The 20,624-nt window shown below is 32.8% G+C and overlaps 1 protein-coding gene across 1 annotated transcript in view; it reads right to left on the bottom strand.

The window, feature by feature from the left end:
- Erbb4 (erb-b2 receptor tyrosine kinase 4) overlaps positions 1-20,624 on the bottom strand; it is a 689,271-nt gene that overhangs the window by 206,222 nt on the left and 462,425 nt on the right. Inside the window, exons 15-17 of the mRNA XM_033764601.1 lie at positions 17,489-17,621; positions 13,462-13,584; positions 9,575-9,673 (exon numbers count right to left, since the gene is read on the bottom strand). Of these exons, the coding sequence (XP_033620492.1) occupies positions 9,575-9,673; positions 13,462-13,584; positions 17,489-17,621 (355 nt within the window). The remainder of the gene's footprint in view (positions 1-9,574; positions 9,674-13,461; positions 13,585-17,488; positions 17,622-20,624) is intronic.

The following is a 20,624-nucleotide window of genomic DNA, read 5'->3' on the forward strand; positions in this document are numbered from 1 at the left end:
GACACCTTCGAGAACTCAGGAGACAAAATATGCTTGGAAGTAAAAGCCTATGACTGAATTGCCATGTTTGGTTACCTGTGGCATTTTCTCTGATTTAAACAACATTATGGAAAAAACACATCTTCTTTATCCAGTCTCCAACTGATGGGCGAATGGGCTGTTTCCAAGTTTTAGCTATTACGAACTGTGCTGCTATAAACATAGGTGCACATATATCACTGTGATATGATTCTTTTAATTCTTTTGGAAAGATACCCAGCAGAGGTATGGCTGGTTTTTCTATAAAATAGAATACTACTCAGCTATACAGAATGAGAAATTACAGTCATTCATAGGAAAATGGATCCATATTGAGGATACACTCCTAAGTGAAATAAATAAGTCACACATTATAAATACTGAACAATTTCTCTGGTGTGAAAAACTATAATGGCACATAAGATCCTAATGATATAATTGACAATGTGAAATAGGAAGAAAAGGGCTACAGGTGTAGGGGAAGTAGGAAGGGTAGAGGAAAGGAAATAAGGGAAAAGAAAAAAATGTGAAAATTAAAAAATGGAAATAAAGTATTTATAAATAGGAAAGGGAAGAGGGGGTGAAGGGAGGGCAGAGGTAAGGGGAAAAATGAGAACCAAGATCTGTCATGTAAAGGTACAAGATCCCAATGATGAATGTAACTGTACTGTATACCTAAAATGTACCAATAAACTCAATGGGGAAAAAAATAAACAATGTTATGGAGTTGAGGAAGCAAAGGAATGGTATGAGAAACTGGCTGACTTTGGAGCTGAAGAGCTCAGTTCTGATACAGACTCTGACTTCCTTTACTGGTTTGACATGAGAACAGTGAGTCAACTACTGCATTCTTCTCAAAAATCGGGTTATTAATAGACATTTGTAGGCATTCTTGCAATATCAAGTGTCTATCTTTATAAGTTATAATTTTGACCTTAATTTAACATATTTAGTTCTAGGAAATAATTGGAAACTATGACTATGAATTGCTGATCATGGTGAATGTGGTCAAGGACAGACTAGACCGATTCCTTTTCACATAGTCTTTAGTATGTCATTGATTCAAAATTTTGTCCAAATCTTTTTTGTCCACTCCCATATTGTAAAGATTAGCTTTTATACTTAACAACATAAGGAAGAATGCTAATACGAATAAAATAGTATTTATAGCTTTTATACATAAAATACTCATCTAATCTAGATGAAAAACCCACCCATGTAGCCCAGGATTACTGAGCACTGTTGAGTGTAAAATTAAATTCTAAAAATTAATATTGTTACCAAACTAGGTTATTTCTCATTATGTTCTTTAGGTGACTCTTTCCTTATGACTATTTCTTAAGGATAGTGAGGTTAAGGAGATGGTGGCAACAAAGTTCCTGCTCACAAATTCCTTTGATGTAACAAAAAAAAACCTGCTGCCAACCTGTTCAGTTTCTGACAGTCTATTCTTGAAAATACTACAAATAAATATACTTCTGAACAGTGCAGCATTGGTGTGAGTCACAATGAGAAATTCTTTTGATCATTTTGAGAAAAATACCATAACAGAATTGCAACATAGCCTTGCGAAATAGTCACATTTGTAATAATTTTACCAATACCAACGATGCAATGGTTTTTATAGATTATCATTATTAAATTGGGAAAGATACATTTTCAAAAGGTAAAATAGGCAGTTTACCTTTTATGTAAACAACACAGTGATATATATATATTTTTTTCACTCTAGGATGTAGATATGATGTTTGGGAATATGGGTGTTTCCCCTGCAAATAACACAGCATAACAATACTTTGTTTCCTGAATCAAATTATTTTTCTATGAATAAGTAAGCTGACTTCATGTCAGATAATGTAAACCAGGACTTTTTTCAGATGGTCCCTTGATCCTGAAGAAATGATACATTTTTATCCCTTAATTTTTTAACAAATCATTTTTAAAAACTGTCTCTATCAAGGTTAGTTATATCTTAGACCATGTGGTGATTTTCTAGAAATTCTATTTTCTGATTTCAGTTTGTCCTCTGGGCCAAAACTTTCTATTTGAATTTTATGAAAAATCTTAATATTATAAAGCAATTTCTCTCAGAGCTACAATCAAAATGTGTGTGAGAAATTTCCTAAATCCTCAGAGTTATCAAATACCAGTCTGAATGAAATCAGAAATTGCACATGACCGGTTTAATTTTCTTTTATTTCTGTGGGAAGAATAACACATCTTTTAAATATGTATGAAATTCCCCAAATTATAGAGTTTAAGAAGCTAGAAAATACCTACAATGTGGAAGGCTATGAATTAAATAGACCGCTGATTTCCATTCAGGAATTTTAAACATTAGCAGTTGTCAATGTGCTCTTAGGAAATATCCTTCCATTTACACAATTTGAAGAAGTGCTCTGGAGAAACAGATGAGGTAAAAAAGCTCAAGGAGTCGATGGTGAAGCCTACAGAGCACAAGCTGTTTGGGTTTAGATAGTCTCTTTTCAGTGCTTCAAGAGAGAGAAGAAGCCTGCTGGAAGGAAAAACTTGCCAAGAACTTTTCTGGGCTTCAAACTCTTTAGTAATAGTTAAGGCAATATTTAAAAGTCAAGTTTTAGGAAAGTTATTGAATTCAGTTAGCTGTTACTGGATATGATCCCGTCACTGCAATCAGTTTTTAAAATTTATTTTTGTCAAAGTCTATGATAAAATTAACTTCTTTTTTTTTCTTTTTACATGGGATCCTATCCTTATATCTTCACTGCGATTGAAACAGAAGTAAATGGGTAGGTGACAAAGGAGAAAAGGGACAGCATATTTTACTCAAGGGGAGCAAACCTTATCTAAAATTACTACAGATTCCAGGAGCTCAGAATGCTAAAGATGCTAAAAGTGAAGCGTAGGACAACTCTCCCAGGAATAGGGGAAATGTTCAAGAAATATCTCAAAAATTCTCTATAGTAAGTTTTCTTAGTGGTATGAAGGGCAAGTTATTGGCTTCCTGTGTTTTTCAAGGTTTTCCCTACTCTTAGAGCCTCCCAAGGATATACTGCATCCTTCATACAGAATCAAGGGGGAGAGTTTATTTTCCATGATCTGCTTAGTTTTCTGAATTCAAAGCATCTATTAAATTGAATGTGTAAATATAAATCAGAGATAATATAAATAATAAGAAATAATACAAGTACAATATGCCAAAGATGGGACTACTGAGGTTAAAAAAGTATCACAGACATTAATTATGCTCAAATATGGAGGGCTTAAAGGAAGACTAATATGTCTTTAAAAATACAAAGGAAAAAATACAAAGAAAAAATAAACCAATTCAGGCACTTAACCATGCAGCAATTGTGTTTAGTAACCATGCATTCATACCACACTTGCTATTAGGTATGCAGGGGAGTAGTAAACAAATAGTCACTGTCATCTAAGATCTTATAGTCTAGGCACAGAGAGTGGGGTTTTTACAATAAAACTAAGATAAAAAATAATATACAATAGCTTATTGTGGTAAATAATATAAAGGAAAAAATTCTGAGAACTGTTAGGTTATAAGTAAGACTAAGAGGTCAGGACAGGACTCTGATGAGATATACTTAGGCTGAGAACACAAGGATAATTAGGATGTCACTAGCTATAACTGGGGGATAAAGGTTAAAGGTTACAGGTGAGGATATAGATCCGCTGGGTTGTAAGGGGTCTGGAAAGAGTGGAGGAAAAGATGCCTGGAAATGTAATCAGGAGCTATGCAAGCCAAGACTTGGCTATTTGGGTTCAGCGATGATTTTATGCAGGGGAATGACACAATTTGGGCTTTGTATAAAAGAGTAAGGGGATTAAATTTTTAAGTTATTCTCACAGTTCAAACTGGAAAAGACAATGGCTTGGATGAAAGTAATGATAGTGGAATACAAAAATAAAAGAGTGTTATCCAAAATAATTTTTGTCATGGAATCAAACATTTGCTCTTCAATTGTAAGTGCTTGGTTTGAGGTGTTGTGACATTCAAGGGAGAATTCCAATTTTCTGATAGCAAAATAGGTGGCTAGAGCACAACTCATTTCAACAGGTAAAACTGGAAGCAAGAGAGAGGATGAAGAAATCCATTGTGGGAGTGTTAAATCTGAGATGTTCTGAGATCTCAATGAGTCAGGAGATGCTGTCAGATTAATAAAGGAGGCTGTAGATGAAATTTGATAATCTCACAAGATGATCACAGAGGAGGGAAAGTACGAATATTGAAAAGAGGACTAGACACTGGCACTAAGAAGTTTCACTGATTTCAGGATTGCTTAATGCCAGCATGATTTTGAAAAGCAAGAAAGATGTTTTAAGATACAATTTTAATAATGGGACAAGAATTTAAATTGGCTGCTCCACAGAGTTGTGAGGAAAGGCGGCAGCCAAGGGTTAGTAAGGCACAGGAAAGTCAGTGCCGTGAAAATGAACACAGGAGAACATGTTGGAAAATTCCATGTTTACTATGACTAGTTCAGAAGCAATGTTTCTCCTGATGCTTTTTCTATGCAATTAAAAGTTGATAAAAGGAATATACCAAACATTATTTACTTTAGTTACTGGGAATTTCCTATTTCTGTTCTCCGTTTCTTCTTTTCTATCTTCTTTCCTTTCTCTGTTTCCTTTCCCTCCGTTTCTCTTTTTTCATCTTCCATTCCTCCCTTCTTTCTCCCTCTCTTGTTTTAATAAAGATTGAAAAGACTCTAAGTTATTTCTAATGAAGTTTAAAGCTTTTCTTGTCAAACATAATATTTTACTATTAAAAGCAAGTACACTCTGTATAACCACTGAAAATCGTTTTACTTACAGGCTTTCTTAAAAAAAAAAAGATGACTAGTTAATCCACTGTTCAAGATCACACTAACAGTAAAGGAACCCGTGACCAGTAATGGGCCTTAAAATATGAATTTATTCACACTTGAAAGAGATGAGTATATTAATTCATGTAAATGAAGAAAACCTATAACAGCAAAAGATATAACTAGATTCAATCGTGAATTTTTAAAAAAATCACTCAGTATGACATGAGTTTTTAAATATCCCCCATTAGTATAACATAGGATCTCGCTAAAAGTTACAGTTGACTGTATGAATCCACACACAGGAAACTTTGTAATGTGACAATGTTATAGAACAAAACAGCTTTTCAAACCATTTTGAAAGTCTGTTATAATTTAAGAAAATATTTCAATTACTATTAAATTTTATTCATCTCAAACCACTGCTCTCAACTAGCATCAAAACAACTCCAATTAAGATAATATGATAAAGGCGATATAGAGAAGAAACAGAAACACAAGCCTGTGAACTTTTTTTCAGAAAACAGAAAAATAAGTGATGTGAGATAAATAAAATTTCTTACAGTGTAGGTAGAGAAAAATAAGTTATTTAATAAGAGTACTGCCATTTACACAATGAAGTTGGGTAATGTGAAGCACATTCTCTTTTATCACCTACTGTGAACCATGTGGTGATCTTGGTGTGGGAACTGAAATTGAAGCCCGGTAAGTTCACATAAAGACAAAGCCAACACTGTTTCTCACTGGAATTTAGGATAATTACAGAATTCCTTTGGTCCCAGCTTATTTTTTAAGGAAACAAATAATTTAAGTAAAACATTGAAAAACAATGTCAACTGATAATAGGCTTAAATTTCAGGGGGAAAATACTGAGTGATGGGAACTCAGAAAGGCTAAGAGCCTGTGTCATTTTACCAGACATGGTTTCCTGTTCCAGGAATCCTGCTCAATAATATCATTGCTTAGGTATGTGTTCTTAACCATTAGATGGATTTAAAAAAAAAACAGCAATACCCCCACAAAAAGCCTATATTTTCCCAATGTAATTGTACTACTGAAATAAGATCTAGGAGCATGTGTAAATGCAGTCATCCTTCTTACAAAGGTGGACTTTAGGGACATTTTCTTAATGTTATTCAATGTGATCTTCTTTTATGGGAAGGAAGAATGTACTGGCCATTCACTCTCAGTGTGTTATTACTGTCATTATGAATCCATTAGATATATTCAAGTGAGCTAAGAAACAGCCTTGGGACCAAAAATTCTCTTGCTTTTAGTATAATATTTGGTAGATTACAAACTGTTCCATATCTATTTTTTTTCCTATGGAAAAAATTCTCAGAAAATATAAAAGTCCTCCCCTTTGCCCTTAGGTATCAAAAAAAATGTTGGACATGATGATGAGTTTTGACTATTAAATTGTTTCATTTGTGCCATTCGTTATAGTAACCAGTACAGCACAGCTCTGTGTGTGTGTGTGTGTGTGTGTGCATTCCTCATTTAGCAATAAAATTCTGCCTCTGCATCTAGGCTGTTAGATAAACCAGTTGCTAAGAATTGTATATAATATGTACACTACACTATTTAGAACAAAGAAATGGTCAACAGGAACTCCAACTTGATAGCTTCAGTTTTATTTGTGTAACTCTTTCATGCATGGACATTCTCTTGCCACTGGAGAATGTTTTCCACCCTTGGCATCTAGACCATAGGGGCAGTAAGTGTTCTCTCCTAGTTCGCTTCAAATGACAGACAGGAGCTGGTGTATGGTTCACAGCTCCCTGAAACCTTGAGGAGGGTAACTCGCAAGTGTGTCTTACACTGGCTACCAGTGTCTCTCACAAGATTGAATCACTCAGAATAGCAGATTGTTTCCTCTGTCTTATTGCCACCATAATGAGTCTTCTACCACCAAATTGTGTTTCTTTCAGTCATATCCTTGTTTCTTGAGTAGCTTCTGTTTCTCAAAGAACCTAAACTAAGATCTATGTCAACATATTACTTTTAACTTAGTAACTCTGGGATATTTGTAATTTCAACTTAATCTTTAGGCTCAAGTTACAAATAATTTTGCTTCTACAAACTTTTTATTGTGGCTTGATGTGTTCTACAAAGAGTTATAATAACATTTGCGCACAACAGATAAGCTGAATATGAAGGTAAAGTAGCTCTAATCATACCAGCTGAATTAAAATATTGAATTTGCCATCAATTTAACAGTTAAGTTGTTTTAATCATTGCAATGCTATCTGTCCAAAGTTTTAAAACGAGTCACCAATATACTAGGAAGTATTTCTGCCTGGAATTAATCAAAATTGCCGATAGCAGTCCGTCAATCTTTTAATTTTCAAGCAGCTATTCACAAATAGGAGAGGCACAGTCAAAATATTTTCCTTAATTTTTTAACATTAAAAAAGGAGAGTTTTTTGGGGGAGTCTTTTGGTTGCCAAATCCATCTACCATCCAGGAAAATGACTCCTCTCATGGCTCAATCAGAGGCTCATCTAAAATTCAGCAGAAATCTAAGAGTGCAAGCTGCCATTCCCTCTTCCGTTTCCATGGAAATAGGCTTCAGGTCAAGGGGGAAGAAAGGGATGGGGTTAGTAGCTTTCAAATAATCATTCAAAATCATGATTAGGTTTTTAGAGCTTCCTTTTTAGGTGATTATTTTGTAGCCTCTTAACCCCCTTTGCCAGTCTGTTCCCATGGAAATATGACAAAAATGGTTGTCCAAGCCTCCAGGAGAGATTATTAGCATTCTTGTGAATTTCAGCTTTGGCTGCAGCCTAGACTGAAGAAGATCATTTTCTTTATCAGTTTTATATATTAACCTACACTATTTTTACTTGCTGTAATTTTTCTTTATAATTTCTACTTTCAAATTTATAGCTATTGTCAAATAAAATCAAATAATTGAGACATCACTGCAAAAGACCTCCGTTTTGAATTCAAGTACATGAGCCAAGACATGTAACTGCAAGAAGTGTCAATACATTTAAAGACCCACCAAAGAAAATAGTAAGTACTTACTGGACACAGTATTGATTAGATAGGTGTGGGCAGATAAGCAACAAGGATGATATTAAGTATTTCAAAACTAGTAATTCACAGAATTAACTGTTTAGAGCAACTATTTTGTATCTGCTGATTATCAGCTCTGTTATACAATCACTGATAAAAAAAGTTAAGCTAAAATTGCCTTACATAAGGTACTCAGTATTAAACTCAAATAAATTTTTCAAGGTAAGAGACCAAGCTCTTGTAAAATATACAAAAGAGCTTTAAAGAAAAACTGTGTAGAATATATAGCAATCCATCTAAAAAAATCAAAGTGAATATGCTTGTATCATCTTTCATATAAAAGTCACTGAAAAACCAAAATCATTCTTATGACTGAGGAAATTATGGTAAAAAATAGAGAAAGAATGTATATGGCTCTTTTCTAGAATCCCTGGCAAGATATCTTGTTTTGAATATAAAAAAGTAACAGCATGCTACATATAAAATTTTATTCCATCCTGCTCTCTGATTTGCTGAATAGCTCAATCTACAGTTTTTGCTTCAGGAAAAATCTTAAAGTTCTGATTAACCTTATAAAAGTACTTTCATTCTTTAGAACTCCTTTATTCTTCTATAGTTGGGATCTTTTTGTCTTACAGACTTCTGTCTCGTAAACTTGAAATTGGCAAAAATTATATTTCAATTGGAAATTATCAGATTAAGATTCCAAACTGAAATTTAGCAGAAGATTACTTTATTATTGAAACTAATCTCATTTTCAAATTGTTAACCATAATAAAGTAAAACAGCTTAATTAATTCTTCGAATCATAATCACTACTCCCAAAACATAATTTGCCATACTAGTTAAACACATGGTTTTTAAAAGCAGTGGCTGGCTCTCTAACCAAATCTGGTATATGTCTTGTTTGTGTAAAGAGAGCCTTACTGGAACACAGGCATGCCCATCACATTTTGGCTGGCTTGTTTATTTGTCTTGCTTTGTCTTAATTACCTATGAATGATTTTCCACCAAAGAGATCAGAGCTGTCACAGAGAAGACATGGCTACTTAAGAAAATATTTACTGAACCTCCCAAGGCTAGGCATCTGCTGGAAGGCTAAATTGGCCATCTCCTAAACTTGAGACCTTGAGTTAACCTGGGCTATTATGCTAACAGAATTAGATGAATAACTATTTGTAAATTATTTTGAATAATTAATACTTCATAAATATTATTTATTACCTAGACCTTAGCACTTTCTAAGCATTTTGTAAATATTAGTGACTTACCATTAACACTATAACATAGGCCTTTTTATATAATTGAGTGTAACTAATTTTAAGAAATCCTTTCACGACACCTGATTGTTCAATGTAAGTAGTGATTGATGGTTGTTCAATACATTTTTCACTTCAAATTATGGATTATTTTCACTTAAAATATGTTTGGCTCTATTTACCAGTAAAAAATGAGAACATTAAATGCTTGGTTTACAGAAGATAATTCACTTTGAAGATTTGAAATATCTTCGAATTTCAAACCTAACTTCTAGAGCAGTACCTAGACATATAATTGTGAAGCAGGGGTGATCTACAAGTTATACTATAATGGGGTCTTAGAATTTTCATTCATAAAATACATGATTTCCCAAGAAGAACCTTTGTAACATTTGTATGCTTTTGTTTTTCAACTCTCAAAGCAGGCTGTGAAATAATGGATAAAAATATCACTGTGTAATTGCATAAGGTACTTACATCCATGAACTCAACATTGGCCTTGGGACCAGTTGTCTCATTGAGAATCTTAATAGCCACAGGAATTTTCACTGTTTCTCCTTCAGGAACCCAAATACCCTTCAGGAAAAACAAATCACATTAAATCTACATTAAGACATATACAACATTTGTAACAGAAATAAAATTTGACTTAATGTCTCAACCTATTAATTAACTTTAAAGTTCTATATTCTTTCTTTCAATCAATATTTAGTACCGGTTATATGTCACAAGTTATTCTATATATTTATTGTCTAATTTTATTATGTGACGATGAATGACATATATATCTGCTTTCAAAGTGTTTACACTTCTATGGATTTCAACTTATATGCGTGAGAAAAAACTGGATAGTGAAGAAAGCACAGAAACAGAATAAACAGTATAATTTGGATGGTATCACAGTCTTCTCAAGACTTTCAGAAAGCTATTATACTTTTAAAATTCTGACTGTCTCAACTATGGTTTAGAAGAATGGGCTAAGTAACACTGGAGATTCTTTTCAGCTTTAATATTATCTATCCTCAAACACAAGCAGAGTCATATGTTCTTCAAATTCAGACTGATTTAAGACATATTTTTCAAAGGTAATTATTTTAGAGTTAGCTTTCAAAGGCACATACGAGGGAATATTGAGCACATTAATTTGTCTATATTATTACATTCTATGTGTATGTGAAAATTTTACTACTTCTGAAGTCAACATAAAATATTTAGATTGACCATTGTTAATACCTTCTGGTAACTTATAGAACATAACAACTGCACAGCATCTATATACTGGAAAAGAATACAATTTATAATAATAAAGTTGATGATATTTGAGTAATGTAAAACTTTAAGTATTAGCATTTGTGAGTAAACTGAACTGACACACTTAAATGAGGATAATAATTTTGATAAGATATACTAGGATGCATGGAAGAATATATTTCAGAAAGCATATTGCCCAAATGAACACAGAAGCAAATATGAAATCACGAGGGAAAAATATTTCAGATTTTAGCTTATTATTATTTGTAATGTATTTTTTTGGTACTGGGTGACAAACTGAGGACCTCAAGCTTGCTAAGCAGGTGCTGTGCCCCTGAGCTACCATCTCCAGCTCCAGATTTTAACTTATTAATCCTGACATTAACAAAACTTCTCAATACAGCTTTAACAATAAAGACAAATATAGTCTGTTGTTCCTGAACAGATCATCTATACTTCGTATTTTCTTAATATCAGGTGCTTGTGGTCATTTAAAAACAAAAGACTTTAAGTTTTTCTCTTTGATTAATACAGTAAAACATAATATATATGTGTTAAGCAAAATTGCAGCATTCTGAAAAGATAAGCACAATGCTGCCAAATCCTAATGTTACTGGATCCATGTTCTTGGGGTCTTGAATAAAGAACCCAGCAGGACACCCCGAGAAGCATCCAAGTCAAAGTGCCCTCCATGAGGTGGAGCCAGCCAGTGAGAAGATCTCACTTCGTGAAGGAGTTTTGGTGTTGAAGATTTTTAGAATTAGAGTTTTGGGAAGAATTGAGGGGTTAGTCTGAGGTTAGGCTCATGCCAATGAATGATTTGGCTCTGGTCTTTGGTCAGCCAGTGGAGCTTTTGACATCTTGTGGCCTTCGGAGAAATGAACCGAAGGGATGTATATCAAAACTGCATAGTCAAGGACATGGTTATTAATTAGGGCCCAGCCAGGGACTGGGAGATTTAGGGTGTATAACCTAAGTTATCTGGTTTCTTCTTCCCAGTATATTTAGACCTGACTATACTGGGGTAATGTTTAACTTAGAATGTGGCTCTAGCTGAGAAACTGAGTTCCAGGGTGAGCCCTTTCTTCTCTCTGTTGTCAATTCTTAGCTACCTCCTGACTCAACTAATAAAGGAAAACTATTTTAACTTTTGGAAGGTAAATTAAAGGTCACATTTTTTATGCAGAACCAATAGGCAAATGTATATGTCAAATGCAAGGTAATATTCTGAGCTCTTTGTGCTATAAAATTTAAAAATAAATTAAAACAGAAATAAATAAAAATATATGAACCCAATATCAATAGGTCTACAGTTTCTCACTGATGGAATTTATGGTGGAGAATACACTTGTTATTATTCAAGAAAATAACTACAGAGTTACTTCATAAAGATATCACATCAATATTAAGATATTCCTAAAATATTTTAAAATAAGAATATGAATTCAGTGAGAATTTATTTTTCAGATATGACCAGATAAAAACTCAACTATATTATTATCTATCATATCGGTTCTAATATTTTATGCTTATACACAGCATATCTCCATTTGGGAGGAAAAAAATTAACAAATAATTTACCAGTTTTTGTTTCTGTGGTTAAGAATAATCCTTTATATAATTTCATTGTAGTATATTTCATAATCATTGCTTTATTGATTAATACTGAAGATTAACCATACACATTCCAGGCATAAAATTCAAACAAACTCATAGAACTTCCAAAAAGCTTAATTACACATAATTTTAATTAAAATAAAATACTCATTTTAAAAAATCATTGTTTTTAGTAGAAATATCATTAAAGTATATTTTTAAATGCTAGCATTTCCTCTGCAGAAGCCATTAAATAGTATTTAGTCTTGAATTATTAAGTCTCCATGGTTTAAAATAAAATTTATTTTCCAGACCATATTATCTTTAAAAAACTATGAAGGTGATTATAATTTAGAAACAATTCAAGACTGAGTTATTTTAAAAATGAAAGTTTGTTATAAGACATTTAAAACTGGCCGTGTATTTTTGGCTCTGTTTTCCATAAGCACATACATTTGTCTTGCACTAAATTTTATTAATGTGTCATAAGAGAAAGAGGCTCTAATACCTTTCTATTGACTTGTCCATTGGCATACAGCAGAACTTCCCCAATTATATCTCCTTATTCTTTGTACTAGTATTTCTTGCCTCTTCTCAAGATTGTATTCATCTCAGCTTATTGAAAATAAATTTCCAGAACTACAGTAAAGGTTGTTATAAAAAGGATCAGTATTGACCCAGTAGACACTTTTATTCTTGCTATTTACCATCACAATAAATATTTCTATAATTAACCTTGGGCCTGGCCTCTGGATTGGTTTTATAATTAAGCTAAATATGTAAACAGGCAAATGCTATCATTTGAGCTTTCCCTTTCAGAAAATACCTCTTACTGAAAACTCATAATGTTATCCCTTTCTCCTAGCAGGCCTGGATCTCTCATATAAAGTTAATTTTTAGTTTGCACATAATGGACAGGAAATCAAAATGATGAGCATTAACTAATAAATTATGTATGTAAAAAGGCAGCCAAAATGGCTTAAAATGCACTTCTAGCCTATTAACAGATCAAGACATTCAAGTGGGTTCGAAAGAGATCAGATGGTAGAGTTCTGATAAGTACGCTTACAGATAAAAGAGAGGAAAGAAAGAAGAGCAAGAAGATACAGTACTTTGTCCTGACATGAGTGAGATTTCATGGAGCGCTGTGCAGCAGGAAGGGGAAATGGGTTGTTCAAGGTATTTTTAAGAGAAATGGAGATCTGTCAAAGGGAGGACAATTTTCAAAGGGACTCGAAGGGCACTGAGAGAACAAACTACATTTGTCTTTATATCAGCATTTCCTGCTTTCTCTCAAGACTGTATTTATCCCAGCTTGTTCAATAAAAATTAATGAATTCATTTGTGCAGGAACTTCTCAATAATATACAGGTCCTCCTCTCTGAATATTAAAAGGAAATTAGGTTGGCTAAATTAATTACTTTGTCTATTATTTTTTTGAAAAGTCTGAAACAAAATTTAAATAAATGATGGTACGTGTGTGTGTGTGTGTGTGTGTGTGTGTGTGTGTTACTTACTTTATAAACAGTTCCAAAAGCACCTGAGCCAAGGACCTTTATTCTCTTTAGTTCAGTTTCTTTCAAAATACGAAGTTGAGCTTGATTGGGTGCCGTGCCACTGGGAGTTAAGGGTTCTACCAACTGCAAAACAAGGAAGTAAGATTACATAACTATCTATCCAATAATCTCCTTTTCTCTTTTTCTCTCTCTCCCTCCTCACCCCACCTCCTTTCCCTTGTTCTCATATATGGAAAACACATTACTATTGTTATCTTTGACCAGCAACTTTTGAATGTGACCCACTAATCAACATGGACACATTGGGGCATTCCCTCAGACCCTATCTTTTCTGTTTTCCAACTTTTCGCTTGACTGAGTTCAAGTAACAAATATACCCTATATAGAGATAAGCTAGGCTAGGAGAAATGATTCATAAAAAGGCACAAATGTTACCTGCTTAGGGCCAGAAAGGGGCAAAAAAGTTAGCCAGTGCCAATACCTTAAGGACAGTTTCTAACACTTCTGTGACCTTATGATTTCTCCCGGGTTCCTGTCAAAATACAGATTCTGGTTGGGATATACCTGAAATTTTGCATTTTTACAGAACTGTATGTGATACCTTGGTATAATAATGGTCTCTGAACACTTTTTTAAGTAGCAAGGCCCTAGTGTGATTTCTAGATGAAAAATTCTATGATTTGATTCTAGATCATGAGTGAGTGCTAGGGAATGAAAAGGAACAAAATAACTAGAGGTTATTGAGGTACAGTAGAGTACATATAGAGGTTAGTACTATTCATGGTTTCAGGCATGCACTGGAGGCCTTGAAACATATCATCTATGGATAAGGAGGACGACTGCACATAAGAAAGACGATAGCAAATAGCTTACATCCTTTGTTGAAATTTTAGGTTCAAATTCATGCTTAAGGAAAAAAGTAAGTGAGAGAAATATTTTTTTTTAAATTTTAAAGGAACTAAGCATTAAACAAAAACAAATAGGCTATTCTTTCTCTGTGTAAGCAAATAATTAAAGGCTACTCCTACTCAAATCATCTGAAACCACCATATTATTTTAAAATGTGAGTTTACAGGCCCTGTGGACATAATGACCTAATTAAAGAGTGGAGATGATTTTTAAATTTAGGTACATGAAGCAATAGCTGAATCTTAGGCAGAGTGTGATAAAATGTATCAAAACTGAAGCTATTTTCTAACAGTTTGACAACTAATTGGGTTTTATCTCATTTTGAAATTTATAATACAAAGATATAAATTTGGTAATTTATAATTGCAGTCAATGTCGCATAAAAATAACTAAATTATTTGTTAAATCAGAGAAAGAATCTCCAGTAGAGATTTATCTTCTTCTGCAGGCAACTCTTCTTTATAGTAGTATGTGACAGATTTTTATTCACACACTGTGCAAGATAAGAAATTGTTCAATTTTAAATAATTACATTACAAATTTATATAAAATCACATGTAAAATTGGGAGGGATTTGGGCTAGATACTTGAAGTATTTATTAGCTATATATCCCTTGGCATAGATTGTTTAATAATTTCATATTTGAAAACTTCACAGTGATTCCTGAGATGTTTAGTCTCCTACTATTACTTTAGGTATTATTTTACATTTTATACAACACATTTTTTCAGGAATCTGAATGCTATAACTTTACAAGAAGCTTATTTCCACTTTCCAGACCAGCAATGTTAGAGTAGAAAGAGGCTGAATTGAAGCTTGGAGGGGTGTACGCTCCTGCTACAAACGCACAGGGGTAGAAAGCAATTCATCCCTCTTGACACCCTCATTTCCCATCTGAGAAACAGGTGTAGAAATAACCACATTAGAGGTTCATGAAAGGGTGAAATTAGACTACATAGGTGGAAATTCTGGAACATTGTCAGGCACATTTTAGGCACTCAATCTGTCATTCTTCAAGGGATATGATCGTGTCCTCCTAAAGTATTTTTTAATCAAAGTATTTACTGATACATCACACTTGTATCTAAGTATTTGGGCTTTGAAAAATATCTTTTCTACTTTTATGCAAATAACAGAAGAAAGACAATGTGAAGCAAAATGATTCTGCGAAAGTTTTTTAATCTTAAAAGTATTTCAACAATACATCAGGCTTTCAAACATTTTTCACCCCTGATGCAGATTTCTACCTCTAGTATTTATAGATTTAAACTGTTACTCTTAAGAATTTCTAGTGTTGGCCTGGCATAATAGTGCACTCCTGTAATCCCAGCACATGGAGGCTGAGGCAGGAGGATCACTTGGAGTTTGAAGCTAACCTGAGATACATAGTGAATTCAACGCCAGTCTGAAATACATAGGGAAAACCTGTCTCAAATAATAGACAAACAAACAAACAAAAAGCATACAGATAAATAATTTCTAATCTATTTGGATGGTGGTTGAAAATTCTAATTACTGGACCTTTACTAGGAGAAAGATGGGAAAGTCTATAGTTACCTATCCTGAAAATATAAAACAATTTAGTGCTAAGCAATAACTTAATTCTTCTAAGAAACCAATTGGTATGCTTATTTAGCAATAAAATGACAATTTCTTAGAAGGTACAGTATCAAAAGAAGGTGAAACAATGTAACTCTTTTCATAGTAAAAATACTTTTTTGCACATGGTTAAAAGACAGAATTTCTTTTCTATTTCTTCAATCACCTAAATGTCCATTGGTATTCCAAGCCTTTTTTGTTCTTACCCTTCTTTAGTTGCCCACCTTTTCATAATTCTCTCATTAGCTGCTCTAACCTGGCTATGAGGAAGAACTTTATCTTCCTTCAGCACAATTCACCACCCAGGTAAATCAAAATATGGGCACAACACACATGCAGTCTCCCCACTTTCATTCACATGTGCTGTTTTGAAAGCAATCAAGTTGATCATTTCTAAGTAACATTTAACATGACACTACTAAATCTTCTCAGGTAGGTATTTTATTCTCTTTATTTTGATTGAACAAGAGTATTTATTAGACATCACATTCAAATTTCAGAGAACTCCAACTTTAAAATGTATTTTCCTATATGTAGCTGTAAACTAGTTTCCTGAAGCTTTCACATGATTTTTATACATACTTTCAAATTCTGGAGGAAAGGAGTTAATATATTTCATTATCAATGTGTAAAACTTATGGAAGAATGAACACTCCCATTATTGTTAGTGGTAAGAGGAAAATTCAGGTTATTGTAACACTGATGAGAGAAAACAAAACCTAGGTAGTCTAACACCCAGAACAGAATTGCTGAATTGTTCAGGCTGACACAGATGTGGGTCTCAGGGGACAGAAGTAGAGTGGAGTTGAGAAGGGTCTGGTAATGTAAAGTCTTCTGTAATTGTGCTTTTTTTTCTGTATCCTGTACAATAAAAACTAACAGCTTGCAAGCTCAGTGTGGCAATATAGAAGGAATTATAATAATTTATGGGTAATTTACATATTCACAATAACCACCATGCATAATATTAAATACGTCTCATAAATCGTGTTGTTAGTTCTGCGTGATTACAACACTAAGCTTTATTCTGTAAGCTCAGTCTTTCATGGCTGACATAATAAGATCATTGGCTACTGATTTAATGATCCTAATTATAGTACACATTGCTTGCCTATCTGGCTATATTTTGAAACAGAAAATTTTCATTTCATTCTGATGTGTTTCTACTTTTACCAATGAGATAGCCTCTACCCAGATACTTTCTAGTTCAGTTGCTATTGAGATATCCTGTAACAAAAGTTTGCCAATGGAAATTCCCACTGGGAAAAACAAAATCCCAATCTTTTCCCCAACAAATTTCCTCTTATTCTCTCTAAACAGTAAACCTACTTTGACTAACTTTTACTAGATACCCTGCTTCTTCAGCAGTTCTGAATAAAATACAAACAAAACAAAACTCTCATCAAGAAATTGAGCAGAATTTTCACATGAATTAAAAAAACAGCATCAACTAAATCTCAAGTCTAATGAAATTCTCTAAATAAGTGGGTTTTTAAAAAAAAGCAATAAATAACTCACCTCTGTTTCTAGGAATCTTCTTAAGGCCCTTTTCTTTTTGATGCTCTTCCTCCTAACATAAACTGCAAATGTCAGACCTACTATGACCAGGATGAAGAGGCCACCAATGACTCCAGCAGCAATCAGGGGAGTTCTGCCAATCAAAATTGAAAAAAAAAAAAGATATGAAGAAAGAAAACACAAAAGGAAGAAAAAGACCAGCTGCCCAGGTAATTATGCACATTTCATAAATTTAGTCATTTAAAGGAAAAGTAGATAAAAGTGCAGTAAGGCCGTAAGAAAACCTTCCTCATGGCAAAATTGCAGCATCCTGTTTTGTTTTGAACTAATACGCCACGTATATATACAACTAGTCTGGGGATGAGCAGCCACAACATGCCATTTGATGAAAAACTATAAAATTTGGTAACAAAACTAAAAACGTGCTTAAAAAAAAAACTGGTACCTAAACATTTAAAATTATTTGTATCTACTATCCATAAATTTAAAAAAATGAATTTGAATAAGATTTCTGGAGTGTGTAATTTTATTTCAGTATTTTCTCAAATCTCAACAGTGGCACTACTGACGTTCTGGGCTGGATGTTAGTTTATTGTGGGACTCTCCCATGAATGTTAGGATGTTTAGCAGTATCCCTTGGTTTTTACCCACTAGAAACCAGTGTATGTCCACTTTCCACTCATGACAATGTCTCTGGACATTGCCAAACATCTGTTTGTATCACCCTAGGTGAGAACCACTGTTCTAAACAGAAGTGAGTAATCTAGAAACACACGAATCCTCACATCTCTGGGAAGTAAAGGTACCAATCAATAAGAGAGTTGTTGCTGTCAAAAGCACTCTTTGAAACTCTGATAAGGACAACAATGGTAGAATAATTGGCAAGAGAAAGGGAATTGGGTTAGACATTTTCAGAGTGATGATAACAGGAGTATGTATTCAATTTAGAAGTATGTCTAGGCATCAGAGTATATGTGATATATTTCTAAATATTACATGAAAAGATTTAAATGCACCAAAGAAGAGATTAGAAATTTTATTTAAATGTTTTTCTAATGTATTTTAAGGAAAGATATAGTTTAAAACTGATCACTGTTTATGAAGATAGATTTTCCTTGCATAAAGAGTAATATTTGCAGTTTTTAAGTTCTCATTCTCAAGTAAGTCAGTACCTATGAATTTACAGTGGTCAGATTCCTGAAAAAGATTTATTTCACATGTCATAGCAAATAACATGAAGCAAAACACATAATAAATATTTGACTATAAAGTCACGCTTGATATCAAAACAGAAAGAATTCCCTACACACTTATACTGTCCATAATAAAGCATTTTATAACATATATTTTGATTTAAAAGAACCTATTATATAGAGCTACCTTCTCTTAGAAAAAATTACTTGCACTTGCAAAATAAACTTTTGCTCAAAGATCAATCAGAAATAACGATAAGGGATAACTCCAAATAAAACCTTAGAATTCTAAAGAGCTACTGAAAAAAAATCTGTTTAGCTACTTCTATAAATGAAGTCAAGTCTTTTAAAAATCATGGATGTAATATTTTCATACAAAACTGCAGAAAAATCTACAAAAGTAGTTCATCCCTAACGTGGTTTCCTGACAGCTCAAAGTACTATAGCATACTGAAATGTTGCTGTAATTAAACTAGATTTTCCTAAATAGGACTTTCTAGAGATATAAAAATCTATGCTGAGAAAATTAAACTATAGTATAGATACAAACTCATCATTGTAATGTGTTTTTGTGTGACAGATTTTTGTATATGCCAGTTAAATATGTATTTCAGAAAATATTTTATATATTCAACCAAAGCGATCATTTTCAGCTCAAGTGCCTAATGTACCCTGAAAAGTCAGGATTCCAGAAAAGGTTGTATCTTTGTTTCTTTTGTTCAATTTTTTTATTGCAAAAAGTTTTATATATAATTGAAAATAGTGTTCAACACTTTGTTAATTACATATTTACAGCTTGTATATTTTGTAAGAAAATTGGTAGTATGAATTTATAAAAATATATATTCATGTTAACAACACTGTACATTTAGAAAGATGCTGCATCTTGGTTTTTTTTACTAATCTTTTTTTAAGGATAGTTTCCAATAGAACAGACTAAGACACCTAATCGTTCAATCCTAATCTGGTGAAGGTTAATTATCATGTAATTACTATTTAAGTTGGTAATGATAATAAAAATTAAATATTTAAAACAGTATAAATAATTTTTGAATTTTTTTAGTTAACATTTATTTTCAATATTTTTCTATAACTTTTCTTGTGGTTGGAGTCTGTTCTTTTCTTACCCCTCTTCAAAAATGGTAGAGATACAAACTGGAGAAATGAAGAATTACAACTTTTACAGTTTCTGCACCTTGAAGTTGTACATGAATGTTTGCCTGGACATGTTGAGAGGGAAAATCCTTCATATACTTCCAGAATTTTCTCTTAAAAATAAATAAGCACAAAGAAGCAGACAGTAAATCCAAGAAAGGGGAATACTCTATAAGACAACTTTGTAGTGAATTTCATTTAATGGTGTAAATTTTATAAGTAACTGTTAACGAAAAAAAAGACTTCATAGGTATGTGAAATGCAATCCTGGATTGATTCCTGATTTGGACAAACTAGTGATACTTCTTTTTAGAAAAATATAGTGAGTCTAAATACAGAAATGTAGATCTAGAATCTAAAATATGACACTAAATAGTATTTCTAGGCAGTATGAATATAATGCTTTCCTTTTATTTTCTACTTTCACTTATGTGTTTATCCTAATTTGATACGTTTATATTTCTTTTGAAATAAAAATTAAAGAAAATACAGAAAGAATAAATCATTGCCTATAATTTCAGTTTTTATAACTGTCTGTAACTTTTTTCTTGAATATTTGTTACAATTTTTAATTAAAATTTTATTTTGCTATTCCCTGTCCACTTCTACAATCCAAGTAGTTCTGCATATTTTCGATAAATTATAGTTTAGTGCTCAAATATTTTTAATTGCCATTAAGTTTCTTACAATTAAAATTATTTTCTAGAAAGCCAAGTTAATCTGCGAAGTTAATACTATATATACGTGTGTGTGTGTATGTGTATATATGTATATATATATATATATAT

This window comes from Fukomys damarensis, unplaced genomic scaffold, assembly GCF_012274545.1.
Source record: "Fukomys damarensis isolate Sample0158 unplaced genomic scaffold, DMR_v1.0_HiC HiC_scaffold_16, whole genome shotgun sequence".
In the NCBI taxonomy this organism is placed as follows: domain Eukaryota; kingdom Metazoa; phylum Chordata; class Mammalia; order Rodentia; family Bathyergidae; genus Fukomys; species Fukomys damarensis.